At 34.0% G+C, this 26,333-nt stretch overlaps 1 protein-coding gene across 3 annotated transcripts; it reads right to left on the bottom strand.

Annotated features, from left to right (window-relative positions):
- Nucleotides 1-201: 201 nt before the first annotated feature.
- Nucleotides 202-26,024, bottom strand: LOC147079520 (uncharacterized). 3 transcript variants are annotated; one of them, XM_085941738.1, is made up of 10 exons: nt 25,470-26,024; nt 24,732-24,862; nt 21,124-21,256; nt 20,807-21,031; nt 17,759-18,336; nt 12,700-12,883; nt 7,985-8,087; nt 6,407-6,523; nt 5,151-5,209; nt 202-3,642 (listed from the first exon to the last, which is right to left on the bottom strand). In XM_085941738.1, the coding sequence occupies exons 3-10, from the start codon at nt 21,223-21,225 to the stop codon at nt 3,532-3,534; spliced, it is 1,479 nt and encodes a 492-aa protein (XP_085797864.1). In that variant the 5' UTR covers nt 21,226-21,256; nt 24,732-24,862; nt 25,470-26,024; the 3' UTR covers nt 202-3,531. The 3 variants fall into 3 exon arrangements, with proteins under 3 accessions (XP_085797864.1, XP_085797863.1, XP_085797868.1); XM_085941737.1 differs by having other exon boundaries at nt 25,842-26,024; XM_085941742.1 differs by having other exon boundaries at nt 25,974-26,024.
- Between the last annotated feature and the right edge of the window lie 309 nt (nt 26,025-26,333).

Below are 26,333 nucleotides of genomic sequence, written 5' to 3'. Positions count from 1 at the left end.
GCGTCTTTGATTGTCATATTTATCGCCATAGATCACGCAATTATTATTCACACTCGAACAGTTTCATGATAACACATTGATTATTTAACATTTTGAACACTTATAAGTTATTACGGCTATAAATTGTAACTTAAAACTCAACTAGACCTTAACAAAATTAGAATTTAAAGAAACGATATACTAATTTTTTTATTTTTTTTTGAATTACCACAAACATGGCACCGTCTACGCGGTTTTTCATTACTAGGTGTTGGAGGAATGTTTTCTGGCATATGACGTGTAGAAGATTTGGGCAGTAATCTTATGGAATTATCGCTAGTTGAAGGTTGGGTTGAGGTGTATTCACGGTTTTTACACAATATTTGTCCACAATTTGTTTTATCACACTTAATTGAAACTCGGCCAATGTTTTTTTGTTGCCGGTAACAAATTTGTATAAATTAAATCCGTTTAATAAATATAAATCCACAATGTGGAAGGCTACCTTTTTATACCACTAGATGGATTTTCGCATGCACAGGCATGACAAGCTACTGAGCATCATATCGGCTTTATCGACCGTTCCCATGTTTTTGTTGTACTCCAGAACACATTTCGGTTTCTGAATCGGTTTTCCAGTTCTAAAATTGATTTTTCCCGTTGGTCCGAATGAGTGGTCGTGAAGTGTGGTCAACATATGCACATCCCTTCTGTCGTGCCATTTAAGGACTAATAGTGAACTATTAGCTTTAGCTTCTGTCTCTCCTTTTTTAACTTATTGAAAACTGGCATCTCCGTCCGGTTCTTCCTAACGGTACCACAAGCATTAGTTCTATGGCTGTGTAGATACTTAAAGAGAGCTGGGCTAGAGTACCAATTGTCACACCATAGTGTGTGCCCTTTTCCGATGTAATCGCTTAACAGTGTCGTTACAACCGCACCAGAAATTCCCAGATTTTGATCATCCACTATGTCAGTTCCTTCACCACAATAAATAATAAAGTCAATTATGTATCCGGTCATAACATCGCACAACACAAACATTTTAATTTCAAAATGATGATTGATGGAATGAACTGTTTGAAAATGAGTCTACCTTTAAATACGATTCTACTTTCGTCTATACATAAATTCTGGTGCGGAATCACAGATTTGTAGAATTAGTTGGTAGCGATCTCTAGCCATAATTTTACCAAAAATGTCCGCATGCAGGTACGGATCAGTGCTCCAATGATCTTCTATTGTGGTGTGTTTGTTCCTAGTCATTAACATTGACACAGCAAAGAACGTGTGCAACTCCAGCACTGAGGTATCCGTCCAATTATGTGACTGCGATTTCGGTCCAAGGTCGGTTTTTGCATATGAATAGGTATAAAAAGTGTTTGTTTCTTTGACTATCTACGACATATTTTTTTTTTTTTAATTTCGAAGAAAAGACATTCAGGAGAGGTTCCATTCAAATCGTTCGACGTCACGCCGGATTGAAAATCATCAAACTCATGAATGATCGGAATATGTGGCCCTGTTGTCCAAGAACGTAAAAATTCAATCGGCTCATCTGAATCAGTATCCAATCCACGGTCACTGTCATGTTGTTCTAATTCATCTTCGGACAATTAGTCAGAGTCCAATTCTTCATTCATTATTTCTCCTGAACCCACATTCTTATCCACCATCGTAAAGTTTTCATACAATATTTTTTTATAAAGTTTAACCAAAAAATCATCAACTATTTTTAAAAAGTTGTTTACAGTAACGATGAACTCCAGTCACACACAATTAATTAAAAGCGCATACTGTAGTTATAAACATCTATTCATAAATTTCACTATAAAATGAAACACTATACTACGTAATTTGAGAGAAACAAACATGTAATCGTAATAAAATATGTATCGCGTATAAAAACAAAATGCAGTTTGGCGCATACTCCTTCCGCGATAAGGTAACTTCTCATACTGCCTATTACTCAGAAGCGCTATTTGCGCGCGGGATTTCAAATTGATTTTACTTCTGGCGGGACATCGATCGTTCGCAAGGGTTCAGAAATTAGATGTTTTGAAATGAAAGCAAGTAATTTATGCGAAACATACAGAGGTGGCATTGGTAGGACGAACCAAGGCAGATTTAAAAAGAATAAACAGTTTTTTGCGCGAGGTACTTTCTGCTCTACCGACAGTATGCATTTTGCGCCACATACGATGTGGCGGTCGCGTTCAGAGCATGCATACTATAGCAATGTACCGTTCCAAAGTAAGGGGCGTTTGCGTGAAAGAGGTTAATGGCTGAAAAAGATGTAAGTATTGCATAACTTTGACAGCACTTACCCACATACATCAAAGTAAATTTTCTTGATAAGCTTTCCTTTAAAAGTATTATAATTTTGACCAATATTCGTTTATGACGTAATAATTGGTTTCATCAATGACACGCCTTTTTTAGAACAAATAGATTCAGATTTTATACTGTGAAGAGTAAAAAAATATTTATCGAAAAAACAAATGGAAATACCGCGAACGTCCGAAAGCACGAATTGTGTGTACAGTGCCGCAAACTTATCTGAAGAATTTATGGGGGAACCACAGTCGAAAACTACCCAATCAAGACTCTCCAACTGGACAGAATCTGATATTGGAATGGCGTATTCAATATGGCGTCCATATGGGTTCTAGTAGTTCCATTGTTGACCATTATTCAGATAAGTTGGTTGGACTGTATGTCGTGTACGGCATAGATGTTATGGTATACGGATAAACAGCGTGCAATGCATGGTCAGTTTGGACTGTCTACCGCCACCTATTGTTAGAATATCAAAGTAATATTTGGTGAGTGCATGCATAGGTGTATGCCGCGTAATTTTATTACAATTATTGACACAGCAGTGGCTCGCGTTTAGGGGTTACAGTATTTGGCTGGAATATGTTATGTCAAGTTACAAATGGCTTAAAAAATTGTTTTGAATTATTTTGATATGAAATATTTTTTTGGGATTTATGATACTTGGACAGTTCGTGTAAAAGTACCTATGCAATAAGTCCATTGCCATCAAGTGCCGAAAAGTGAGGGTTACGCCAATTGGCCTGTACAGTGACGATATGTATCTGTCCTTGTGATGTATTTTACACAGAAAACTGGTAAAAATCAGCTCAATAATATACATAAAGGATAATTAATGTTCTGATAATGATTAATTCTCACAACTAAAGGTCCATGGTTTTTCAGTGACATGAAATGAGACCCCTAATTCAAGGTATAGTATTTACATAGAGAGTAACAGAATGTTGTTCATCTTCAAATACGAGAAGAACATTACTTACAAAAAAAGTATAGTTAAAAAAATATCTCTTTGAATGGACTTATTAATCTATAGAATATAATATGGCGAATAATAATATTCAATTAATATCTTAGTCATAAGTTACAATTAGGACTTATTTTGTGATGCAAATATTAATTATGAAACTGCACAACAAAACTGTGAGGTCTGTTGACATTGCATAAGATTAGGAATTTGTTTTTGGCATAATATGTTCAACGGTGAGATTCTCAATTTTAGGTGTTGTTGGATGCGTATAGATTTTCATCACTCAGTTCGAGTGACTCTGGTAACCTTAAAAATGGTAGAGCATCGTTTCCACTCCAGATAGAATATCCTCTGGGTTCCTGAAAAGATAATAAAATAAGAATTTGATTAAAGAATAGATAAACGTATATAGAATTATACCTTGAATGATGTATAAAGTGTCAAAATGTAAATATAAATAATCAAAACTCACAATAATTGGAATTTAATGTCGCTCTGAAAATTTTAAATTATCTTTTCTCCACAATGAAAATATTAATTGATATTATATTGAGCCATAATCAGCAGAACAACGTAAGCGACAATTTATAAATTTTAGAAGAGGAGGTTTTTTTAAATTATTTTCGTCATTAGTTTCAAAAATGAATTCGGTTAATGTGGTTATTAATAATTGGTTACTGCCTATACTGAAATTATAATACAATTGTATTAATGCTTTTAGTTTTCGAGATAGTGGCGGTAACGCTGTTTTGCCTATATCTATGATATGATTTTTTTTTCAGACATTTCACTTTTAGTTGTTTTTACTTAAATAAATTTGATGTTAATTATCATGACAGGCCATTAATAATTAAGCAATATAATAATAAAACATTAGTACCCATTTATTTTCCGAAAGAGGGTGGGGCGTTGTTAAATAAATTAAAAAATACTTTGGCTTTATAAATTAATATTTTTGCTTGTACTTGTATAAAATGAGAGGTATTTTTAAGGTTTCGCTTACTCAATGTATTATTACTGTTATTTTTAAAAATGAAATAGGTATGTATCTACTCATACATAATTAAATATGGGTACCTACCTACTAATTATGATAAAATAAAATTCTAATCAACTATTCAGTTTTACAAAAAAATTGTTGTCCCACATTTTATAAGCAGTAATCGATGTATTATCCTCATTGACATCTTCCTGATCGGATTCAGGTAAAGTATCTTTCACTGATAATCCATGTGGCAGTTTCATAAACTCATCTGTCATTCTCTGAGAGATATTACCTTTAACACAGAGACTTTTAAGATGGTTATACTTGATCTCCGATATTGGTGATTTCGCACTATACAGCATGGGTGGCTGCGCTTGAAGCATCACAGCACTTGATCGGGATCTGATGACATTGTCTAGGTCTAACAGTTTAGTCCTACTGTCACCAGAGTACAATATTTGGTAAGTTTTTTAAATGATGCCTTTCGTAATTCACCAAATTTAATTTTGAACTTTGAAGGAATGCAAGTAGCAGCGAAATATAGACTTCCCGTAATCATATATGAGATCCTCAGTAGTATAGTAAAGTGCATGCCGGATATAATAGATATGGATGAAAAATGAAACAATTCCATAAGAAAACAAATATAAATGGACAGTTCAAAGACCGAGATAATCACTTGACTAATCTAGTGATCTAATGGTCAAAAGGTAGAAAGTGTCCGAAAGGTAGATCTAAGAGTCGCTGGTTAGACGAGATAGTTACGTTCTGTGGAAGTATGTGGCAATTCACACGATGGAGAATCGGTTTTCTTAGGAATGTTGGCAAGTGTATCTGGCTAGAGAGCCATTAGAGGATGATGGGATAAAATACAATAATTACCGTTGTGTTCCGTTGCCATCCGTGACTTCTTTCAGTATTGATGCCGTTCTGCTCCTTACCTGAAAAATAATGTAAATTTTAAGCAATATTCAAATCAAAATCAAGTTTTCCGATGGAAGTGAATAAGTAAAACTTTATTTAAATTCTTTATCCAGATGAAGGTACATCAATTCGGTGCACATGGAAAATTGTAAAAATCTGTTTCAAAATTGTTTCTGAAATCTGGTTATGGTCTGGACTAGACTTTACATTTATTACTATTAATGGTTGTATCCAACATCATTCTTCATCATTTCTCCTGTATCTTATATCGCCAATTAAACATGCTAAGAGTCTTGAGGTCCTTCCCAATCCATCTTTCATTCTTCCTACATGTCTCACCTAGCAGTCTTTAGATCTCTATAAATTTTTTCATCCCACACATGATACTATTGGTAATTACACACACATATTATATTTTTACAGATTAGGCTAGAAACCTCTCTAAATACCATTAGTTTCTGACAATCAGTTGGACACGTGATCCATCTTTAAGCCCGTATGACAGCGTAAACCTTACGAGGGTTTTATACAAAAAAACAAATATACAATTGTATAAAACATTTGTTATAGAAAATGGAAGTAGGTCTGTCCCAATTAGTATTGTTAGAATTCCGGTGTATTTCAATGGGTTTCTTTACTATCCGCAAAAGAACTCTTGGGAACACAAAAATATGGGAAGTGGGTTACCGTCTGTAAGAAGTTACAATACTTGAATGTGTAGATTATGCGATAAACATAAACACATATTAAAGAAAATATTAGTTACAATATCTAGAAAAGAAAGGATGGGGAAGAAAGACCACACAGTGATTTGCATATTATCATATTATGTTAAAACCATGTGACAGTCATCAGTGGAATTCATTGAATTGTTTGCCATCTACCAAGCCATGTCAATATTCTCTTATACAGTCTCTTGGCTAGTTACCACCACCGATAACGTACACAAAACAATACATTTACGTATCATTATGTTATAGAAGGAAAATTAATAAATACATATTGAAGTTATACTTCTTTATTAGTATTACAAAATTCGAATTAAAGGTATTGTTTTATATGAAAATAATGTTCAAGGGACTTGTTTTTCACGAAAATTTCGAATTAACGGCGAATTTCGAATTATCCGTGTTCTTATTAACGAGGTTTTACTGTATAACTTCTAACGCGCGTACATAAGTACACACACTGATTTTTTTTTATTTACTACTCACTTATTATGGGTGGTCGACAGGACAAAAGCAAGATGGCCGCAGCTAAAGGGTCCTGGTCTCCTCCCCAAATACTATCCCAAGCGCTCCCACTACTTCCGTATGTGTCTCGCCATGATTCTGAAAAGAAAATTGAGAGGGATAACATTGGAAGGCATCATAACCAAAGTTGCCACTCTTTGATATACATATTGGTCAATTCTGAGTTAGCTACTGATAATGAAAGTGTATCTAAAAGGCTATCAAATGCAGTCATTGTTTTCATACTAAAAAGTGGTTCTAATATTATATAAACACACCTCCATTTAAAATGTTAGTTGCAAATAAGCCACCGTTAAATTTCAACCAATCACAGAACAGTTTGGGCTTCAACTTTCTATGGGTGCACGGTGCTGTTCTAGTCTGTTAATAATCATTATACTTTATTAAAATGGATGCGAATTTGACATCCAATCGAGAAATTAAATAGTCTTTACATCTCTGAAGCGCTTCACAAATTTAGTTCATTTTGGCAATATCAATAATTAGTAGTAGGTTAGAAATTAAGGTAATTATTACCTTAATTACTAACCGTTCTCAGGATCTCTCCAAATTTTAGTTATAACGTACTTACATTTAGATAGGACGCACATAGATTAGTTGATAGAGTACATTAGCACGAATCCAGTGAACGCGGATTCGTATAATGCTAGGCATCGTATTTTTTTCAAAAAGACTTTTTCTAGTAGTTACATATTTTTCTGAGGTGATTTTAAATTAAGTATGTATTTTCTTTAACCACTTGACTATTTATCCCGAGTGTGACTCGGGCGCGGATTTACTTCGCACACTGACTGACCGAGTCTCACCCGGGCATTTTTTTTCTCAACTTGACAGGAATGTTTATCACGAGCTACATTTGGGAAGATCGTATTTCAACTTGTCACACAGTTTATTATTTGTTTTGACTGGTATTTGAGTGATATATGAGCCATATGACATAATAAAAGCTTTATTTACTGCCGGGCAGGGCAGGCCTGAGTATATTACTATTAGTCATTGACTTCATTGTTCATTCATAGTTATTTTTGTGTTAGGTATGTGGCATGTTATTGTAATTTGAATTTAGTTACTTTTGTTATTTTTGAGCACATTTTAGAAGTAAGTTCATAAAAAATAAGTATATATTATTCATACTTATTAGCTTCATTTTAGTTACCAACCAATACCACCTAAGGCGAATAAAGAAAGGCCTACTAGACGTGCAAAGTATGCTGCTCACATAGGAATGAAAACGACAAACGAATACGGAAGGAGACGAGATTGTTATGTAGGGTTGTGTATTGAATTTTTCAAAATTTACCATACCAAAAAGACTTATTGTAAAATTTAAAACATAAACCTACATATCTGTTTTGATAAAATGTAAAAAAAAACATGTAAACAATTTATAATAAAACGTTAAAAGAAAATTTGACATTTTTCATAAAATTAAACATTGTAAATATTGTAAAAAAGTGTTAATTTAATGTGAAAAATTGTATGTATGAAATTTGAAGTTTATAATAAGATTGAATTTGTCAGTAGAAGAGAATAATATACCTGATTGATATGATTGATTGATAGGTTGAGGTGGCGGGGGCCCACCATCCCAAGGAACTGACCAACGCCTTGCATTTCCACCATCATCTTCTCGTTCGCACATCTGAAAAGAGGAGTTTAAATAGTAAATTTCACAGAAAGCCTTATACGGGTAACCCTCGTTAATCGCAACCCCGGCGAGTGCAAGTCCGTTACAGTTCTTAATAATATTTTTACTATCCAGCACTTGATTTGACTTTTTGCCACATGCCAGGAATCGTCATGAATGGAATCACATGCATACGATTTTTCTCTCTCGCTCATATTATTTAATAAAATTACAAGCGACAGTGAAAAAAAATTCCATCGCAACGCAACGTTTTTGTAACAGGGAATTAATGTTATTTTTCCAGATAATTGGAAAGTTACATTAGTTTTATTTGCTGAATGACATTTATTTAATAAAGGGTTATTAGGTTTTAATTTGCCATTTTTTTTAATCACCCATTGATAGCAAAATGTCGCTTATTGTGATGGTATTCAAAATATATCCACCATATATAATTTTACATTATCCAGACATTGAATGGGTCTTCTGCGCAGTTCCGATTTTTAAAAATAAATTGCTGTTATTCGCATTATGCACTGAAAAAATAATCATTAACCCGGCCGGCGCCGATGTCACACACCTTGTACAAATCGGCCAAATTCGCAATGCGCATGTGTATAAATCGATGCCACCGCGTCCATATTTATCATACGGGACTGATTTTTTCACGTAAATTTGGCCTGATTTGTCCTTCTCCTGCCACCTATGACATATTTTAAAAGCATTGGTTCTAAATATAAAATAATCACCAAAGTTTCGAACCAATTCGTACGGCCAAGTTTTGCCGGTCGACAGAAATCAGTTTGAACTGCGCGCCGCGGCTGCGCAGTATACGACAGACTTTCAACCGAGCGGGCCATTGCGCGGGATTGTATTTATCGCATACAAGTTGAATATTTACCGCAATCGTTGATAAATACTTTTTTTGCTGTCTGGTGTACTTATCACATTAAAACTGGCATGATTAACTATTGAACGTATGATTTTATTTTACCGCGATTTTTAAAATACTTTTTGTACTGTCTACCGTGTCCCATTTTAGTGAATGTGAAAATTAATACTGATATCAATAACTATTGTGTGTGAGTTTAATGGTTTCTGTGATTTGGCGTTCCCTAATACTGTAGTTAAACATTTTAAAAACATTTCATAGTTTTATAGTGCGTAAATATGGAGGAAGAAAATGTGCGTACTAATGAGGAATTGGACTCAGATTATGATATGTCGGAAGAGGAATTGGAACAGCATGAGACTGATCATGACGTCGACGATACGGACTCTGACGAGCCAATTGAATTTTTGCGGTCGTGGAGAACTGGCCCGTATATTCCAATAGTTCACGAATTCAATGATTGTCGATCTGGCGTGACATCGAACGACTTGAACGAATCCTCTCCCGAATGTCTTTTCTTTGAACATTTTTTGAATAAAAATATAATGTCGGAAATAGTGAACCAAACGAATACATTTTTTAACCATTCGTACAGTGCGGGAGACCTTGGACCGAAATCGCGATCACACAATTGGACAGACACGTCAGTGCCGGAGTTGTATACATTTTTTGCCGTATCAATGCTGATGACTCGAAATAAGCACACGTCGATAGAGGAACATTGGAGTACCGATCCTTACCTGCATGCAGACATTTTTGGGAAAATAATGGCTAGAAATCGATACCAACTTATTTTACAAATGCTTCATTTTTCAGATCCTAGTGTGACCGCCTCAAATGATAGACTAGCTAAAATTAGATTACTGTTAGAACACACAAGAACAATTTTTAGGGAAACGATGATACCGTATCAGAATCTTTGCATAGATGAGAGCATAATCGTGTTTAAGGGTAGATTAATTTTTAAACAATTCATTCCTTCCAAAAGACATCGATTTGGAATAAAAATGTTTGTGATGTGTGACGTAATGACAGGATATATTATTGACTTTATAATTTATTGTGGGGAAGGGACTGACATACAAGACAATGAAAATCTCGGTATTTCCGGTGCGGTAGTGACAACGCTAATGAAAGACTACATCGGGAAAGGTCACACCTTATGGTGTGATAACTGGTATTCGAGTCCGGCGCTTTTTAAATACCTTCACTCTCACAAAACGAATGCTTGCGGTACAGTGAGAAAAAATCGTAAAGATATGCCAGAGTTCAGCAAACTGAAAAAGGGAGATACCGAGTCTAAGTACAATAGTCCACTTTTGGCTCTGAAATGGCACGATAGGAGGGATGTTCACATGCTATCCACCCTCCACGATGCATCATTTGGACCAACGGGAAAAGTGAACTATAGAACTGGCGAAAACATCGAAGAACCAAAATGTGTTATAGATTATAACAAAAATATGGGTACGGTAGATAAGTCCGACATGATGCTTAGCAACTTGTCGTGTATGAGAAAGTCGATCAAGTGGTATAAAAAGGTCGCATTCCACATGATCGACTTATATTTATTAAATGCTTTTTATTTATATAAATTTATTAAATGTGACAAAAAAACATTGGGCGATTTTCAACTCTGTGTAATAAAACAATTAGTGAACAAATATTGTGTGAGAATTTCAAATGCACCCCTGCCCAAGCCGACAGCGTCAACTAGCGATAATCCCGTACGATTATTGCCCAAAAGTGCAACGGGACATTTGCCAGAATACATTTTACCGACACAAAATACCGATAAGCCTAGAAGGAGATGTTTCGTATGCGGGAATTCTAAAAAAAATCCGAAAAAAACAAAACTCTCTCGCTATATGTGCCCAACGTGTGATGTTGCGTTATGTCTGTCACCTTGCTTTAAAATATATCACACGTCAAAAGAATTTTAAAATAGGTTTATTATTGTATTTGTTTTTTTTTTAATATGTGAGTTCGTGTTAATTTATCAATAATATTCAATAAGTTAAGTGTTTGTGTAGTTTAAATATATTAAAAGGGTCCCCTTTATATTTGTTTACGACTCAACCCGAAGACATTAATATGTGATTTATCGATATGCACTTGAAAATTAGTAACACTTCAATTCGTGGGAACGTAATGCACAAGTGTCGAAATAGTACACACCGCGCAGAGCTCTAACTATTGGCTACAAAATGGCGTCTTACGGTGAGTTCTTTCAAATTTGGATAGCATTCGTTTGTTCGAGTGTTTCTGATATTATAACTGATTTATTACGGTTTTTTAGTGTGTCGAAATTATTTTAATGGTTTTGGGTTCTCGACTGGAGCTGTGACATATTTTTTATTGCTTTTTTTAGTATAGAACAAAGACGATAATGAAATTCATGCGTAGTTATGGTGCGTCATACGATTTTTGAGGCAGGTGCCGGGTTAAGAAAATTATATATTGTTATGATATTTATTTTCTCAGAAGTGTTTTTCAAAATTATGTATGTTCAATAATTAGAATGGTACATTCTTAAATCTTGTGAATTATTCGATGAATAAAAGATATAGTTAATTATAAATTTACTTTGTAAATCTGTCGTCAATTCGCGCAACTTATAGATAAGAAAACCACCTGTCGAACTGTGAAAAGATTTCATACCATATACTATCTGAATGATGCAATAACACCGACATGTCAAAATAATGCGTGTACTGAAGTGAATATTATCACCGCTGTAAACGAAAGTGTGGAAGATGATGCAAATTTATCAATTCATCAGTCGCAGCAATTAGGGCTCTGTCCGTCCACTACAACCATCCAAACTTTACACAAAGATCTTGGCCTACACCTGTATAAGATTCAGCTGACGCAGGAATTAAAGCGGCGAATCCTTCATATGCGTCTTTTTTGATCACCGATTGGGCTCTAGAGCAGTTAGAAACTGGCCCGTTGTTTTATCGTAAAACTGCATTAACAATCAGTTTCATTTTTTGCTTAACAATTTTGTTGATAAGCAAAATTGCCGCATATGGGGTAAGACCAATCCAGAAGAGGCTCTACAGACCCCATTACACCTACAAAAATGCACCGTTAGGTCTTTATTTCATCATCGGACTTAATTTTTTTTAAAATGAGGCTGAAGCTCGCGTTACAGTCAATGGAGATCATTACAAAACCATGATCGATGATTTTTTTTTTTTTAAATATGGATGATATTGATCCGGACTAGATGTGGTTTCAACAGGATGGCGCTACGTGCCATACGATGACCACAACCATCAACTTATTGAAATCAAAATTTCGCGAAAAGTTGATTTCGAGTAGTCCCGATTTCGTCTCATGAGTTTTATACTTAAGGCTAGACAAGTCATTTATTTTTGTAGTCTTGATAATAGTGTTACAACCGAGAAATAGCTATCTGCTTAAAAACACATGTAGAATTTAATATAAATAAAATTAACCAGAATTTAGATATTTTTTGTACATTCTTGGATGGCATTTCACCTTGTAAACATTAAATCTGTACATGATACAATTATTGAAATTTTTTTATTTAAATTGTGTATACTGTTAGTTCTATGCTTCAGATATCAATGTCTGTCGCTGGTGCTCTTAACCAGCCATCCCCGACTAAAGGAGTGAAGTGAAAATTAATATAAATTATAAAACAAAAAATCATAAATATACCATTCTTAATTTACGCAATGAATAAATACTTATTAACGTGGTCACCTCGTGGGCTGCTGCCTCTGACCAGCGCCGCTGTTGAGCAGATTGCAACTTGCTGAAGGTAGCAGGCACGGCATATGCATACACAGGGGCAGGTGAGTATGTGTGGTGACCTGTCCGGGGAGGTTTTATGAAGGGTCCTTTGGTAGAAACCAGCATACCGGGAGTAGGGAATGGTCCCCTTAAACTGAAAGGTAATTACAATACTTCGTAAGAATATAATATGTCACAATTAGCAATCTCAACAGTAAACAGTGAAATATCTTAAAAAAAAAAAATTAAGAAATCTCAATTATATATAAGATATGTATTGAATTTATGCTAATTGTGTAAAGTAAACCTCTCTGAGAGTGTTGGTGGTGAGCCATAATTCAATTAATAAGACATACATACTGGTATGTGACAGAAAAACATTACAAAATTAAAATTAAGTATACTTTTTTTATAACACTTCCACAAATATTTAAAATCATTATTCAACAAACATAACTTCAATAGATATAATATACCTACTAGAAAAAATCTCTTTTGAAAATAATATGACACAACGATTTGAACCTGTATAACCACTGGTTTCACGCCAATGTGCTTTATGCAATTAAGCTATGGGCATCCTACTTAAATACAATAATTTTAACTAGTACTTCTTACAAGAAATGCTAATCAAACTGCGTTATAAATATTCGTAAATATTATATTCGTCGAATAAAAGAAATGGTTTATACCAAAGATCGGCAGTTTGTCAAGTGAGAAGAGCCAAATTGTCAAGGAAACAGGATAACAAAGGTACCAGAAAGCCACATATATGTAATATACATACCTACTATGTATATTGATATGGATTTTTAGGGGAAAGAAGTTTCAAGATTTTTTATTAAAAAAATTATAGATCGGCGTCCATGCATCGCTTTTGATAACTTTACCATATCTGCCAAATAGCTATTTATTTTTAATTGAATATATGATTGTAAATTTTCATCCGTTATTCTGCTTCTAATTTTATTTTTTATTTGGTTCATAGATGAGAATGTTCACATATATATGTAGCGCCAAAGATTGTGAGAATACCGAAAGCTAGTTTTTTTAACGCGTCATATGTTTCAGGCAAACTATTCTATATATCAAATATTATTGTTTCTATTTTAGGCAGCTGTTTTATAGCTGTCCACTTATGCTGAGAAATCAAATTGGATTTCTCTCTTTTGAGTTCTTCCAAGAGGATGGTCAGATCTGTGAATTTGTTGCTCCACAGTTCCTTGCTTTTTAAATCTATTAACTGCATCTGGAGTGAACCAGCATCACTGTGTGGAACGATGTCAAGTTAAGTTCATTGACATTTATTTTGAGAGGACATACGATAAAAGCTAGTGTAGTCTTATTTTCTCTGAACTGGTGAAAACGTTCACCAAAACTGTTTTTCATTTTTCACTATCTCATAAACTCATAAGTTATAAGGCTGCTTGTGGTGAGGTGAAATTGGAGTTTATGTCTGAAGAGCCGCAAACGTCTATGCAAAGAGCCGCATGCCGCTCGCGAACTGCTTATGCCGACCCCTGGTTTATACAATCACTAGCGAGTACGGCATGCGTTGCAATGCCACTTAAAGAAATAAATTGTTTGTGTTTTAATTCTGTTTATTTAAGTGCTTTTGGATAGACAATATTTTTTGTTTTCCGTCTGGTGCGTACACGAATTCCAACGCGTGACCAGGCCACATACAGCTATCCATGTGAGAAGCATGGATTTTATAAATTTGGTACAGGAACGCATACGAATAGAAGAAGAAGAAGATGGTTGTACTAATTCAGAAACCTTCGCGGGTGTGCGCATAACAACTCACCAAAGTTCCATCGCAATCGGATGAATGGTATAGGAACGCATACGGGACAGACAGACAAACAAACAAACATTCATTTTTATATATCGTCGATAAACATTTTTTTGCGATTTTACATTTTTACGCTATGTGATAGAACAAGACGCGATGGATGGGCCTGTAAAATCCATTTTCTAATATCAAAGTTAGTTTACAAAAATGCAAAACAAGCTATGTATTTTCATTAAAAAAATGGCTTGAAGAATGAAGATTCTGGTCACATATTGCATTTTAAAGTAAAAAAAAGTTACTATTAATTGCGCCTGTTAATGACACATGACGGAGTTTGCACTTACTTTTGCTTCAGAATGCGCCTTTTACTAGCAGCGCTAGTGCACATAGCGGATTATATACGTTTGTCGAAAAATAATATTTTAGCTAAGTGAACATGATTCTGAATGATCATCATCATGCTGAACTCGAAAAAAAATCAAGCAAGCAGCATGAGTAACACAATCCGCAACGACCAATAATTATTGATATGGAGTTCATAAATGATGTACCGATTCTCCTTAGCATAAAATAAAAGTGATTTTACTAATTTCCATGATGTAGAAAATATGGATCTGAACGTATCAGATCATTTAGACAATAATGAAACAGTTTTGGAGAAAGGTGTGAAGAATTCGTCACTGGTTATACTCTTGTCTATGAATACTGATGTCGACAACACGAAACTTATAATCAACCCTGAAACGGGGTTATTCGAACGCTTTGCAGTTTCAAATTCAGATGAGGAAAGCGATCAAGATGAACTGGGCACATATAATCATAGGTTTATTTATATCGAATCACGAAACGGGATAATTTGAATGCGCTGATTCTAACTCTAACTCAGACAATGATTTATTGACTAATGAACTAAACATTAAGGACAAATGAAAGGTGAATAAAAAAATAGTCCTGGGGAAAAAATATAGCGGTATTAAAACAGTTAGTGGGTGTACTATTTATGTTAAAAGAGCGTAAAGAAAAATAAGAGAAACATCGTGCAATCATCATGGCTTGAATTTATCTAATACATCTTTTCTACGCGGATTATTTAATGAAAAAGCTTGCCTAGACATGTTCAAAACCTACATTTTCGGACTCGTAAATATCAGAAGAGTAATCAAGAGGTGACAACAATCAGGTGTTAGTAGTACTTCGAAGAGAGATCCGGTTCTGTTAAACAGTGGTTAGATCTACTGCCTTAAGTTTTGAGTCATTATTGCCACTCAACTAGTTAAAGAACATGCGTGGAGGATACATTTTAATCTAAATCATAAATGCATAAAATTTATAAGTCGTGGTGTGCAGAGAATGGCATAACTCCCGTCCAATGAAAGAAATTTCGTGAAATTTTAGAAAGTAACAAAATATCAATCTTTAAACCACGCAAGGATCAATGCGACAAATGTTTGTCCTACAAGAAACGAAATCTAAGTGAAAAAGAATATCCAATTCACTTAAGAAAGAAAACTGAGGCAAGATATGCAAAGGAGTTGCCTATTGCATTCTGCTCTGACCAAGATTTAGTCGCAACAAAGAATCTTCAGGGTACACAGCTTTGTCCGAAACTTTTAGTTTCCTCTCAATACTATAAGCAGACACTGCAATTACATGATTTCACTATCTATAGAAACAACACGAAAGATGTTTTTCTGTACGTTTGGCATGAAGGTGATGGAGGTGTTTCAGCGAATGAGTTTGTTTCTTGCATTGTTGACTTCCTAGAAGGAGGAATTTCTAAAGGATTTAAAAAAATCACTTTAATATCAGACGGCTGTGCTCACCAAAACAAAAATAAATTCCTCTGCAGTGCTCTGGCAGATATATCAAGAAATATGAATAAAGAATTAGAGCAACTTATTTTAGAAAAGTGGCACACGATGATGGAGGTAGACAGTGTCCACTCGACCTTGGAAAAACTGTGCACTCCTCCATTATACTCCCATACGGATTACGTGGACCGTATGAGGAAAGCTAAACCATCCAAACATCATAAAGCATCTAGATTATAATTTTTTTAAGGCTTACGATACACTCCCCAGCAATTACAGCACCATTCGACTGGGCAAAAAAGTTGGGAGATTCTACAGTAACACAGATCAGAGGGTTGCTGTACAAATACGGGGAGGTCATGTACAAACTCCGACATATTGATAACTGGACACTACTGCCTCAAAGGAGGAAGCAGTATTTACACACAATACCACTACCAATATACACAGAACCGAAAAAAATTGACAAGTCTAAGTTTGAGCAATTACAGTCCTTAAAGTTATATATGCATCGAGATTTATCATTTCTTTTACGATAATCTCAAATATTGATTTTTTTGATTACTTAGGTACCTACTTACTTGCTTTTTAATTTTTTTAATAATATCAATAGTTATAAGAAGAAAGTTTAGTTTACTAGTAGGTAGGCATTATGACTGTTTATTAATAGGCATTATTAAGAGGTTGATTTATTTTGTTAAAATGTTAAGATGATTATTATTGTATTATTATGTATCTGTTGGTTAAGAATAATATTTGGTTTGCAGTACTAACTATTTTGTTCTTATTTCGATAAATAAAACGTCACATATAATAAATTTGTTTATTTATTTATCCATCCTACTCTGCATATTTTTATTCCCCTTCACTCGATAATTACATAATTACTTATATTATGTCAAATTTTGGCTGGGAAGATAAAGGTTTGTTCGAAACAGACTATTCGCTTGGTTAAAGGTGTTTTACGCATAAAGTTAATATCATTAAATTATGAAATTATCATTTCTAGCTAGATGCAAAATCCGCTATGTCTAAAATACACATTAATTAAAATCCGCTATGTGCTGCCTCAACCACAAAGCAAATTTAAAGATCCAAATAAAATCAGCTATGTGCCTTTAACCCACAAAAAAAAATATTATGACCAAAGTGTTAAATATTGTATTATAAAATATCATTTATACTGAATCCAACGTAAGAATCTAATTTTCAGTTTATTTACTTTGTAAAAAACGTGAGGCATTCATTGTTGAGTAAATCAGTTTTTTCTTTCTCCTGAAAAGTTGTGTTTTTTTACATAGCGGATTTTGCAAGCGCGGCGACGATATATAGATTATATTTCTATTGCTTGAAATAAAAATTTAGATTCCTATTTAAGGTAAAGGTAATCGTATTAATAAATTATAAATATACTATAACTAACCTTCCACTATCAGGTAAGCCTCGCATCGGCCCTCTGATAGTTTCACAGCCCACTGGCGATAGGGGGCCACCGCTGACAATGTTTCCAGAGTGTTGAAAAATCCTCAAGTTATCTGGGTTCATAAAAGTCTGCTGCATTCCGTCCGATGAAGAACTGGACCCTTGCGAAAGCTGAGTCCGGTCTAGATTACTCAGATTGCGGAAATCACGTCTTGGAATTCTCATGGTGTCTATTGACCTTTCGTGGTTTGTTCCATATACACAAGTACATGAGGGGTGCATCAATCTGCTGATATCGAGTGTCTTTGGACTCTCCATAGAAGTGCGAGATATTTCAGTACCAATTGAGAACAATTGAGGGCTGGGTGTTGGTGAAACAGAATCTTCATTCAGGCAAGGAAATGACGGAGAGAAACATGACATTCTCGGCATTGCAAAACTGGTGTCATGCTCTACCAGTTCGGTCATTCCCAGCTTCCAGCACGGGTTGGCATTCAATGTGGCAAGACGTTCACTGCTTGCGAAGCAGAAACCGTAGCTCATGTCGATGAATGATAAAATATTATCAAAGATCATTTGCTGAAATGAAAAGTGGACATAAATGCAAACAATGAAGATGGTAGTTTGTATAACAACTCTATCGTAAATATAATTTAATTTTTAGATATCCCTGAGTTCCAAGATGAAAACTAATCTATTAATTCGTTCAAAAATTATAGACAGAATTACATGGGATTAAACAATAGCTTGATATTCACAAACATCAAAATAGTTTTTTTTTATTTAATACTGAATATACCTTACACAAATTTTAAAATAATATATATACATCATTTTGGAATACCTCAGAAAACAAACCTATTAGAAAAAATCCTTGGTAGGCCAAAGTGAGACTCAAACTTCACATCTTTCCACTGTCCGGGTGAATGCTCTTGTCTCTTGACCTATAGGCCCAGTCCCCGCCTATGACTCATGCGAATTAAGTTTTTCTGGCGTATTTTTTACCCACCGCTAAGCCTACATGTATGCATGGATATGTCTTTCATAGTATTTGTAGGACAGTGCAGGAGAGAAACTGAGCCGCCTGTCGATGATTTTTTTTTGCACGCCGCACGTAGTATGTAGTTATTTAACAAAAGTGTTAAATTGTAACAATTTCTACAATATTAGGTATTTCAATAGTGTATGTGAAGTATGAGCATTATTTTTCAACGTAAAAGAGGATAAAATAATTTTTAAAAAGATGAACAAAGCAATTTTCCAATGTCAATTATTGAAGAAAAGAAATATTAATTATTCTATCAAATACAATATTCGTGTTATTGAAGTATTTTTGATGTTGAATACGTCTTTCAAATCAGTCCCATTTGGAGTGCAATTCTGGAGTCGAGGTATACAAAATTATTAGCAAATTTTTAACAGATAGTAACTATATCCCATTGAAAAATCACTGGTCCATAGTATTAATCAAAATGATACACCGCGTATATTCGGGGAATGTGGAATGCAAAGAACCGAAAGGGGAGTATAACATATGCCGGAATTGCCTGACCATAACCCGCGTACTACCTATCGGAGCTATACAAATAAGGAATTTACGGCTTTGTCTCAATGAAATAATATGTCTAAAATACTTGCATCAGTTATAATTTATGAAAGTTAGGAGTGCCAAACGTGGAAACTACGTTGGCACATATGAAATGTACCTATTACAATAAAAATCAAAAAGAGTTTGTATGCCCTTTGCTTCAGAGCGTTGGAGCGGACACATTTTTGAGTTGCTCCGGGACCTAATACTTGCTCCTGCTCCGCTCCAGGGTCAGCTCCGCTCCGGGTAAAAGTTTTAATAAGTATTAGGTATATGTATACAAATGTTAAAAAATAGGTAGTTTTAAAATAATCGTCATTTTCATTACTAATTTTATTAAACAAAATTTCCGACAGCAAATAGGCTCTCATTATTTATCTCTTCTATCAAAAAATTGAGGTTATTTATCACTCGGCAGTGTTGCCATATTTCAAATAATTCCAGTGTTGCAAAGTGTCAAAATATGCTATTTTCATTGTATTTTAGGACGAAAATTTAATAATAAAAAAAACATCCAGAGCAGTGGAGCACTAAAAATTTTCGGAGCTCCGGGTAAAATCCCATTGGTCCAGTGCTCCGTACTCCTGCTCCGAGCTCCGCTCTAATGCTCTGCTTTGCATCATACCTATCATACCCAGAGGCTTGGACTTTGTAACTTTGACAACAAATAAATGCTGTCAGTGAATGTAAGTGTCGTTTCATTTCTCAACCCCCCCAAGATGTATTATATATTTAAGCATTAGCCTACCTCCACCACGAAGGCTATTGCCGATTTTTTAAACTATATTTATTTATACTGATTTTATTATCACCGGCCACCACTGCCTTAAATATATCAATGCACTTGGCATTCCTTTTTTCTAGGGTCTTTCTAATAAATGTTTTCTGAGGTATTTTAAAATTGTGAAGTTTTACTTTATTCATGGATAAAAATATCAATAAATATGTTTTATGTACGCTTTCGCTATCCTGCAATCTTGAAATTATCAATAAATAAGCAAAAATTAAACAAATAATATAACAGAAACATAGGTTTAATGCTACACCATGAATACTTATTTCTTTCAATACATTTATTATAGCTAGTAAATGTACCAGATTTATAATTTGTTTAAATTCGCGCAAACATTCGTTTTAAACAACAAAAATATAAATACCCACCACAATGTATCGCAATGCTGTTACATAAAATGATAACAAGTTTTGGATAAATGAATTCGCCTAAATAATCCCAAAATAGTAAAAGTTGGCCCAACCATAAGTAGCCATTGGAAAATTGATGATTCTGTCACATTTATCATTCTGCAAAATATGTATTAGATATTTTCCCCATGCTGTTTACACATTTTAACACCTTATCAATTATTAATGATATTATCAAATAACACAAACATAATAAAAGATGGAAGATTGCAAGCATTGAAAAGTTTGTGTAGCCAAAATATAATGTCAAAAACACACCTGAAAAGTGTCATCTATAGCTTGGTGATCGTTCCGGGTAGACTCTAGTCTCTGAAGTAAATTCATACTCTGCGAGCGAGCGGTGGTAGTCAGTGATACCAAAATGCGGGAGACTTCCTCCCAATCGGCATGTGCAGGTCTCATATGATCGCCAGTCAGCCTTTGGAAGCTATTTCGCACACCCAAGGCGACCCGTGCCCCTGTCACGCATAGTCCATTCAAAGTCTGCAAATAATAATAAATAATTTAACTATGCTTGAATATTTTCAGGCCATATTGAGACCTGGCAATAATACCAATATAATAAATAAAAATACCTGTAAATAAAACAGCCAAAAATTTAAACAATCATTCAAGGATGATTTAGCCGCATTGCCGAATAGGTGAGAAGACTGAGCATCGCAATCCGTATCACTCATTTTAGGTTATGTTGTGCTTAAACAATATTACCTGTGAACAAAAATGTGTACACTTATTATTAAGGTGAATCCATCATTAGTAAGACAAACAGATGTCCCAATTTTTATGTATTACTTATGTAATAATAAATAATTCGGAACACCAGAGAAGCAGACTTATTAGAAAAAATAATGATGGTGAGCAAGACTCTAACCCATCAGATTTCGGCCAATGTGCTTTACTAATTAAGCCATGTGCACCATGCACTTATCAGGCTGAAACTAATATTGGTAACCAACCTTCGCCGTAATCTGAGAGATACAGGTTCGAGTTCCGTTTGGCACCAAAATCTTCATAATTTAACGAATTGATCGGAGTGAATTATTCATGTTATATTTGCACAAGTTTAACAGAACAGTAACAACATCACTATTTTCCCTTGAAATTTTGACAAACATCGATGTAATAGCGCCTGTACACGTGCATGCATTTACTGGCAGCAATAGTGTATATTTTAAACTATCATGACAATAACTGTTTACACGTAAAAATGCTGACTGTCTCTCCAATCTCATTATTCAAGAGTAAGCGGGACGCGATGTTGTCATTTTATGGTACTACTTGACAGGTCGTAAAAATCAATTAACCTCACAATGAGTCTTCGCGCAATGTAGTTTATTTTTTACCGGCAGGTTCGCCACTATCATTCTACTGCACAGGCGCAGATTGAAAAAAATCCCAACTGTTGCATGAAAATTCAGAAGCTTTCGAGCTTTTTTGATTCATGCATGCAAACTTGCAACTGCAGGACAATACATGTTTATACGTACATTTTCTTGTTATGGCTGCGATAATATGTACAGCCATCAGTAAATCCATGCACGTGTAAACGGGGTGTAAGTAAGTCAATGGTCACAAATAAATCAAAAGAATAAGGCCATTGCCGACTCAAGTAAAAAGCCGATACATTCACAATGACTGGTCCTACTTTTTCCGCCCCTACCGTTGTTGTCTATGTATGAACTTTCATTGCCTGTCATTGTTCTACAGAGTGCTCATACTGACGCGTCTGTCGTGTTCACATAGGGAATGGTTTGATTTGAATAGATAAGTTACATGATAAATAATACACTAGCATTAACACACCTTCTACAAAATGTAATGCATAGATCAATGCTACATATATTTTGGAAATCGATATTACCACCGGTTTTTGTGTGAAGGACTAGTTAGTCTGACTTTGACAGCTGATGAATAACAGGAATGTACATTATTTAATAATAACACTGATAGTTAATATATTTGATTTGAGAATTTTTTGTAATTCAATTTGAAACGAGAAAGGACGAATCAATATATCAAGCAATCTGGGATCTGATTTTGACAGCTGAAAAGTGGACCACTCATTACTTGTGCAAAAAGTTATGCTCAGGCTTTATTAATCTAAAGATGGCGGTGATAAGGCACACCTTCTAAAAGTTAAATAAAACTGTATTAATAATAATATCCATCCTTATTTCATTATCCTTTCACGAAGTGATTACTTATGACAGTGCTCCGTAACCTTTATCACCTACGGTACACCAAAGGTCTTTCCAGAATTTCGCAGCACACCACACATAAAACAATTTATACACCAAAACATGGACCCCACATCCTGAAACGGGACCCCAGGCTAGGATCTTTGGCGGGTCCCCCTACCTATCGCTGACATTAAAGACAGTGTGATACTCTAAAATAGAGTTTTTCAAATGGTGTTCGAGGTAAAATAATTAATGGTTGATTGTATGTTTAGTGATTTTTTGTATTTATTAATACATCCACTTGAATTATAATGGTTAGTTGTCGGGTTAAGAACATGTCATTATTTGTCGAATATTGACACAATAATAATAAATTGTATCCTACAATCGTATGTTTTAAAATATTAATACCAGAGTAGTAAAAAGCGACTTTTTTACTATTAGAGCAAATTTGCAATTTGTGTTTATCTCACTTATCTGGTTGACCTGCCACGACAATAATTAATGTAGCCACAGGTTTGCAATTTGCAAATGCATAGTTTATAAAACGGCCGCTAGTTATAAACTACATAAAAACAGTCCTATAAAAGGTTGTTTGCCAACCTGTCTGAAAATATGGAGACTAATTTTATAATACCTCACTTCTATACTATTGTGAAGCGCGCTGTCTATCTCGTGAAAAACTTAAATAAAACCGTCAAATGATAATGTTGAAATTTGAGGCAAATTTATTTAGGATCGATAATTTTGTTGTTAAACTTGTATATTTAGTTGAATTTTTAAAAAAATTGAGGGAATAAATCAATGTAAGCACCACTAATGCATTCACTGATTTAAAAAGACAAAGTGAAGGCATTCATAAAAAATTGGAACTTTGGAAATCAAAATTATAAAAAAAATAAGTTCGCCATGTTTCCACTTTTAAATAATTTCTGTGCCAAATATATTGAAGCAAACAAAAATTTAGTTACTGAGTTCTTGGTAAATTTGTTAATGCACTTGTCACATTATTTTATTAAAAGTAAAAAAAGTCGCCTACGGCGCTGCTTTGTTTCAGGGCTATTAAATATTTAAAATATGTGGTTGTGCGTTGCAATTTGATGTGATACCTATATGATGATTGATATACTTAAACGATAACTCCCAACACTGCCCTTAACCTCATCGATAGGTAGGTGGGCCCGCCAAAGATCTTGCCTGGGGGCCTTCAGGATGTGGGGCCCATGATAGATTCCATTTGTCAATGAACGATGATGAATTTGGATTGACTACTGAAATTGATTGTGCTAATAAACAAGCACATTCATCGCTTGAAAAACAAATTTTATTAATTGAAAAAATAAATATAATGTAAATACCTAGTAAAACCTTGTTTATTTTTATAATTTTTTTTTCATTTTTGCATTAGTTAAAAAGGTGTCTGTATTATTTAATGAAATAAAGGGGGGGAGGCGCCAAGATTTGATTTTTTTAAAAGAGAGGCGTAGTAACATAAAGTTTGGAAACCACTGACCTAATTGGTGTTTTCGCCGACAAGATCGAAAAAGTATCCACACATATGGTTGAAATTGCATGTAAAAAATCCAAGCTTTGTGACGTCAGTAGGTACCTACCAGCGCCGACGGCTCAGCACTTCATTACAATAAACAACTTCTTTTGTAGTTTATGAATGTCATGCTTCTTTCAGGGATTTTACGATGGTTTTCAGATTTTTTATGTTCTATGGCTTTGCTTAAATAGAACGTGGCGCGAAAAATGTTATATAACGAGCAAATTCAGTCGGTCCCATCTTCCTCGTAAATAACCAAGTTCGACTGTAATTTAAAAGCAAAAAAAGCTCTATTCGCATGGATACAACATATATAATAAGTATATTTCTGAGATGTTCTGAGTTATGTATTCTCAATAACGACTGCTGCATTCATAACCTATTGTGTTATTCATTGTTAATAACAGGTGAATTAAAATTTATGTTATAACATAAATAAAATGCAAATACTAACCTTCTAGTGGTTGATTTGAGCTCATATTAATCAACGATTATCATTATTGAAACGTCAAAGACTTATTTCAAAAATCAAATATCACCATGCAGCTCCAGACCATCATAAAGGCTTCAACCAACAATCAGACTCTGTAAAAAAGATTGTAGCCTTTTAATTGGTACCGACTTAAATTGAAAGGAAATTTATGACAAAACTTTTGAGCATTTGAATGCAGCTACATTCTATCATTAGTGTTGAACATTAAAAATTTAAATTTTAAATGTTTGTTTGATTTAAATTTTAAACGCTGTTTTTCAGTAATAAATACCTGATTTCAAAAAAGAATCTGAATGCTAGTATAAACCTACATAAATCTGCCCACAAACAAATAAGTGCATATTATGTTGTATTATTCAATTCAATTCAATTTATTTATTTTTACATATTGTGGAAATTACATTGTACATTATATGTACCTACCTATAACATGTGCAAATAAAAAGCAAGCAAGTTTTGGATATATTTTTCGGGGTTTTGAACCTTTCATTGGAGGTAGTGACGCGCGGTTTCATAGAATGTAATTGATTAATATGTGTAGATTTTTACTATGTTCACAGGCAAACTACACCCAATTTTATAGCAATGTATGCATCCGCTTAATTTCAAACAAATATGTGTGTTTGAGCATTTGTGTAGTCGCAAAAGTTTACTAACAATAATTATTATTAAACAGACATGAACCATAATTATTATTACCTATTGTATAATTTTTTTGCAGAGATGTGTGTTGCTCTTTACTGGGCTTAAGCATCAATTGCATAGACTTCAGAGTTATATTTAAACAACTGGTGTGTATTATTTGCTATGTTAAGACAAAATATTACACAATAGGATATTACATTTATATCTAGAGCAGGTTACTCTTTGTAAAACAATATACGTGGGGAATGAAAATGGATTGAATATTTCATTAATGTTTCGTGTCATTTAGAAACAAATATTTTTTTCAGTACTTTAAAAATATTATGTTTGTGGATGTTTAATGAAAGCCATATAAACTAATCGTTGATTCAACGAATTGTGCAAACGTTTAAACATAGAATCCAATGAAAATTCCAAACCAGTTACCATCGTAAAGACCAATAACACTAATCCGCGCACATAAAAAAATATAACATCTTCAATAAATTCTTCTGAAAGACGAAATTTCATTTGAATTTATGATATTAACTTTTATTTTTAAGTGACATTAGTGATTACCAATGACAGATAAATTAATTTGTCCATGGCATAGACTATCCAAGTTCGCCTGTCAGACAATTGTTGAAATTGCCACTTTAAAAAATAGAAAAAACATATTTGTTTAAATTTTAATTGAAATGCTAATTTATTTCCAAAAACATAATCATATTTATATTGTGTTTTCAAAAAAAAAAAAAACATTATTTGCAAATAAACATATTATTTAAAAATTACCTTAGGCAGTTATTCCGCAGTTTCGGGACTGTTTGATTGTAATAAGTAATGTACAATTTAAAAAATAATTATACACCATTATGAAACAAACTCATATTATGTAGTGTCCATAAATAAAGTAACATGTTTTATTAAAAAAACAAA

Source organism: Rhyacophila brunnea, unplaced genomic scaffold, assembly GCF_057557595.1.
Source record: "Rhyacophila brunnea isolate RB1 unplaced genomic scaffold, BYU_Rbru_1.0 scaffold_1, whole genome shotgun sequence".
Classification (NCBI taxonomy): domain Eukaryota; kingdom Metazoa; phylum Arthropoda; class Insecta; order Trichoptera; family Rhyacophilidae; genus Rhyacophila; species Rhyacophila brunnea.
The sequence above is the reverse complement of the archived record's forward strand: the minus strand, read 5'-3'. Positions and strand labels throughout refer to the sequence as shown.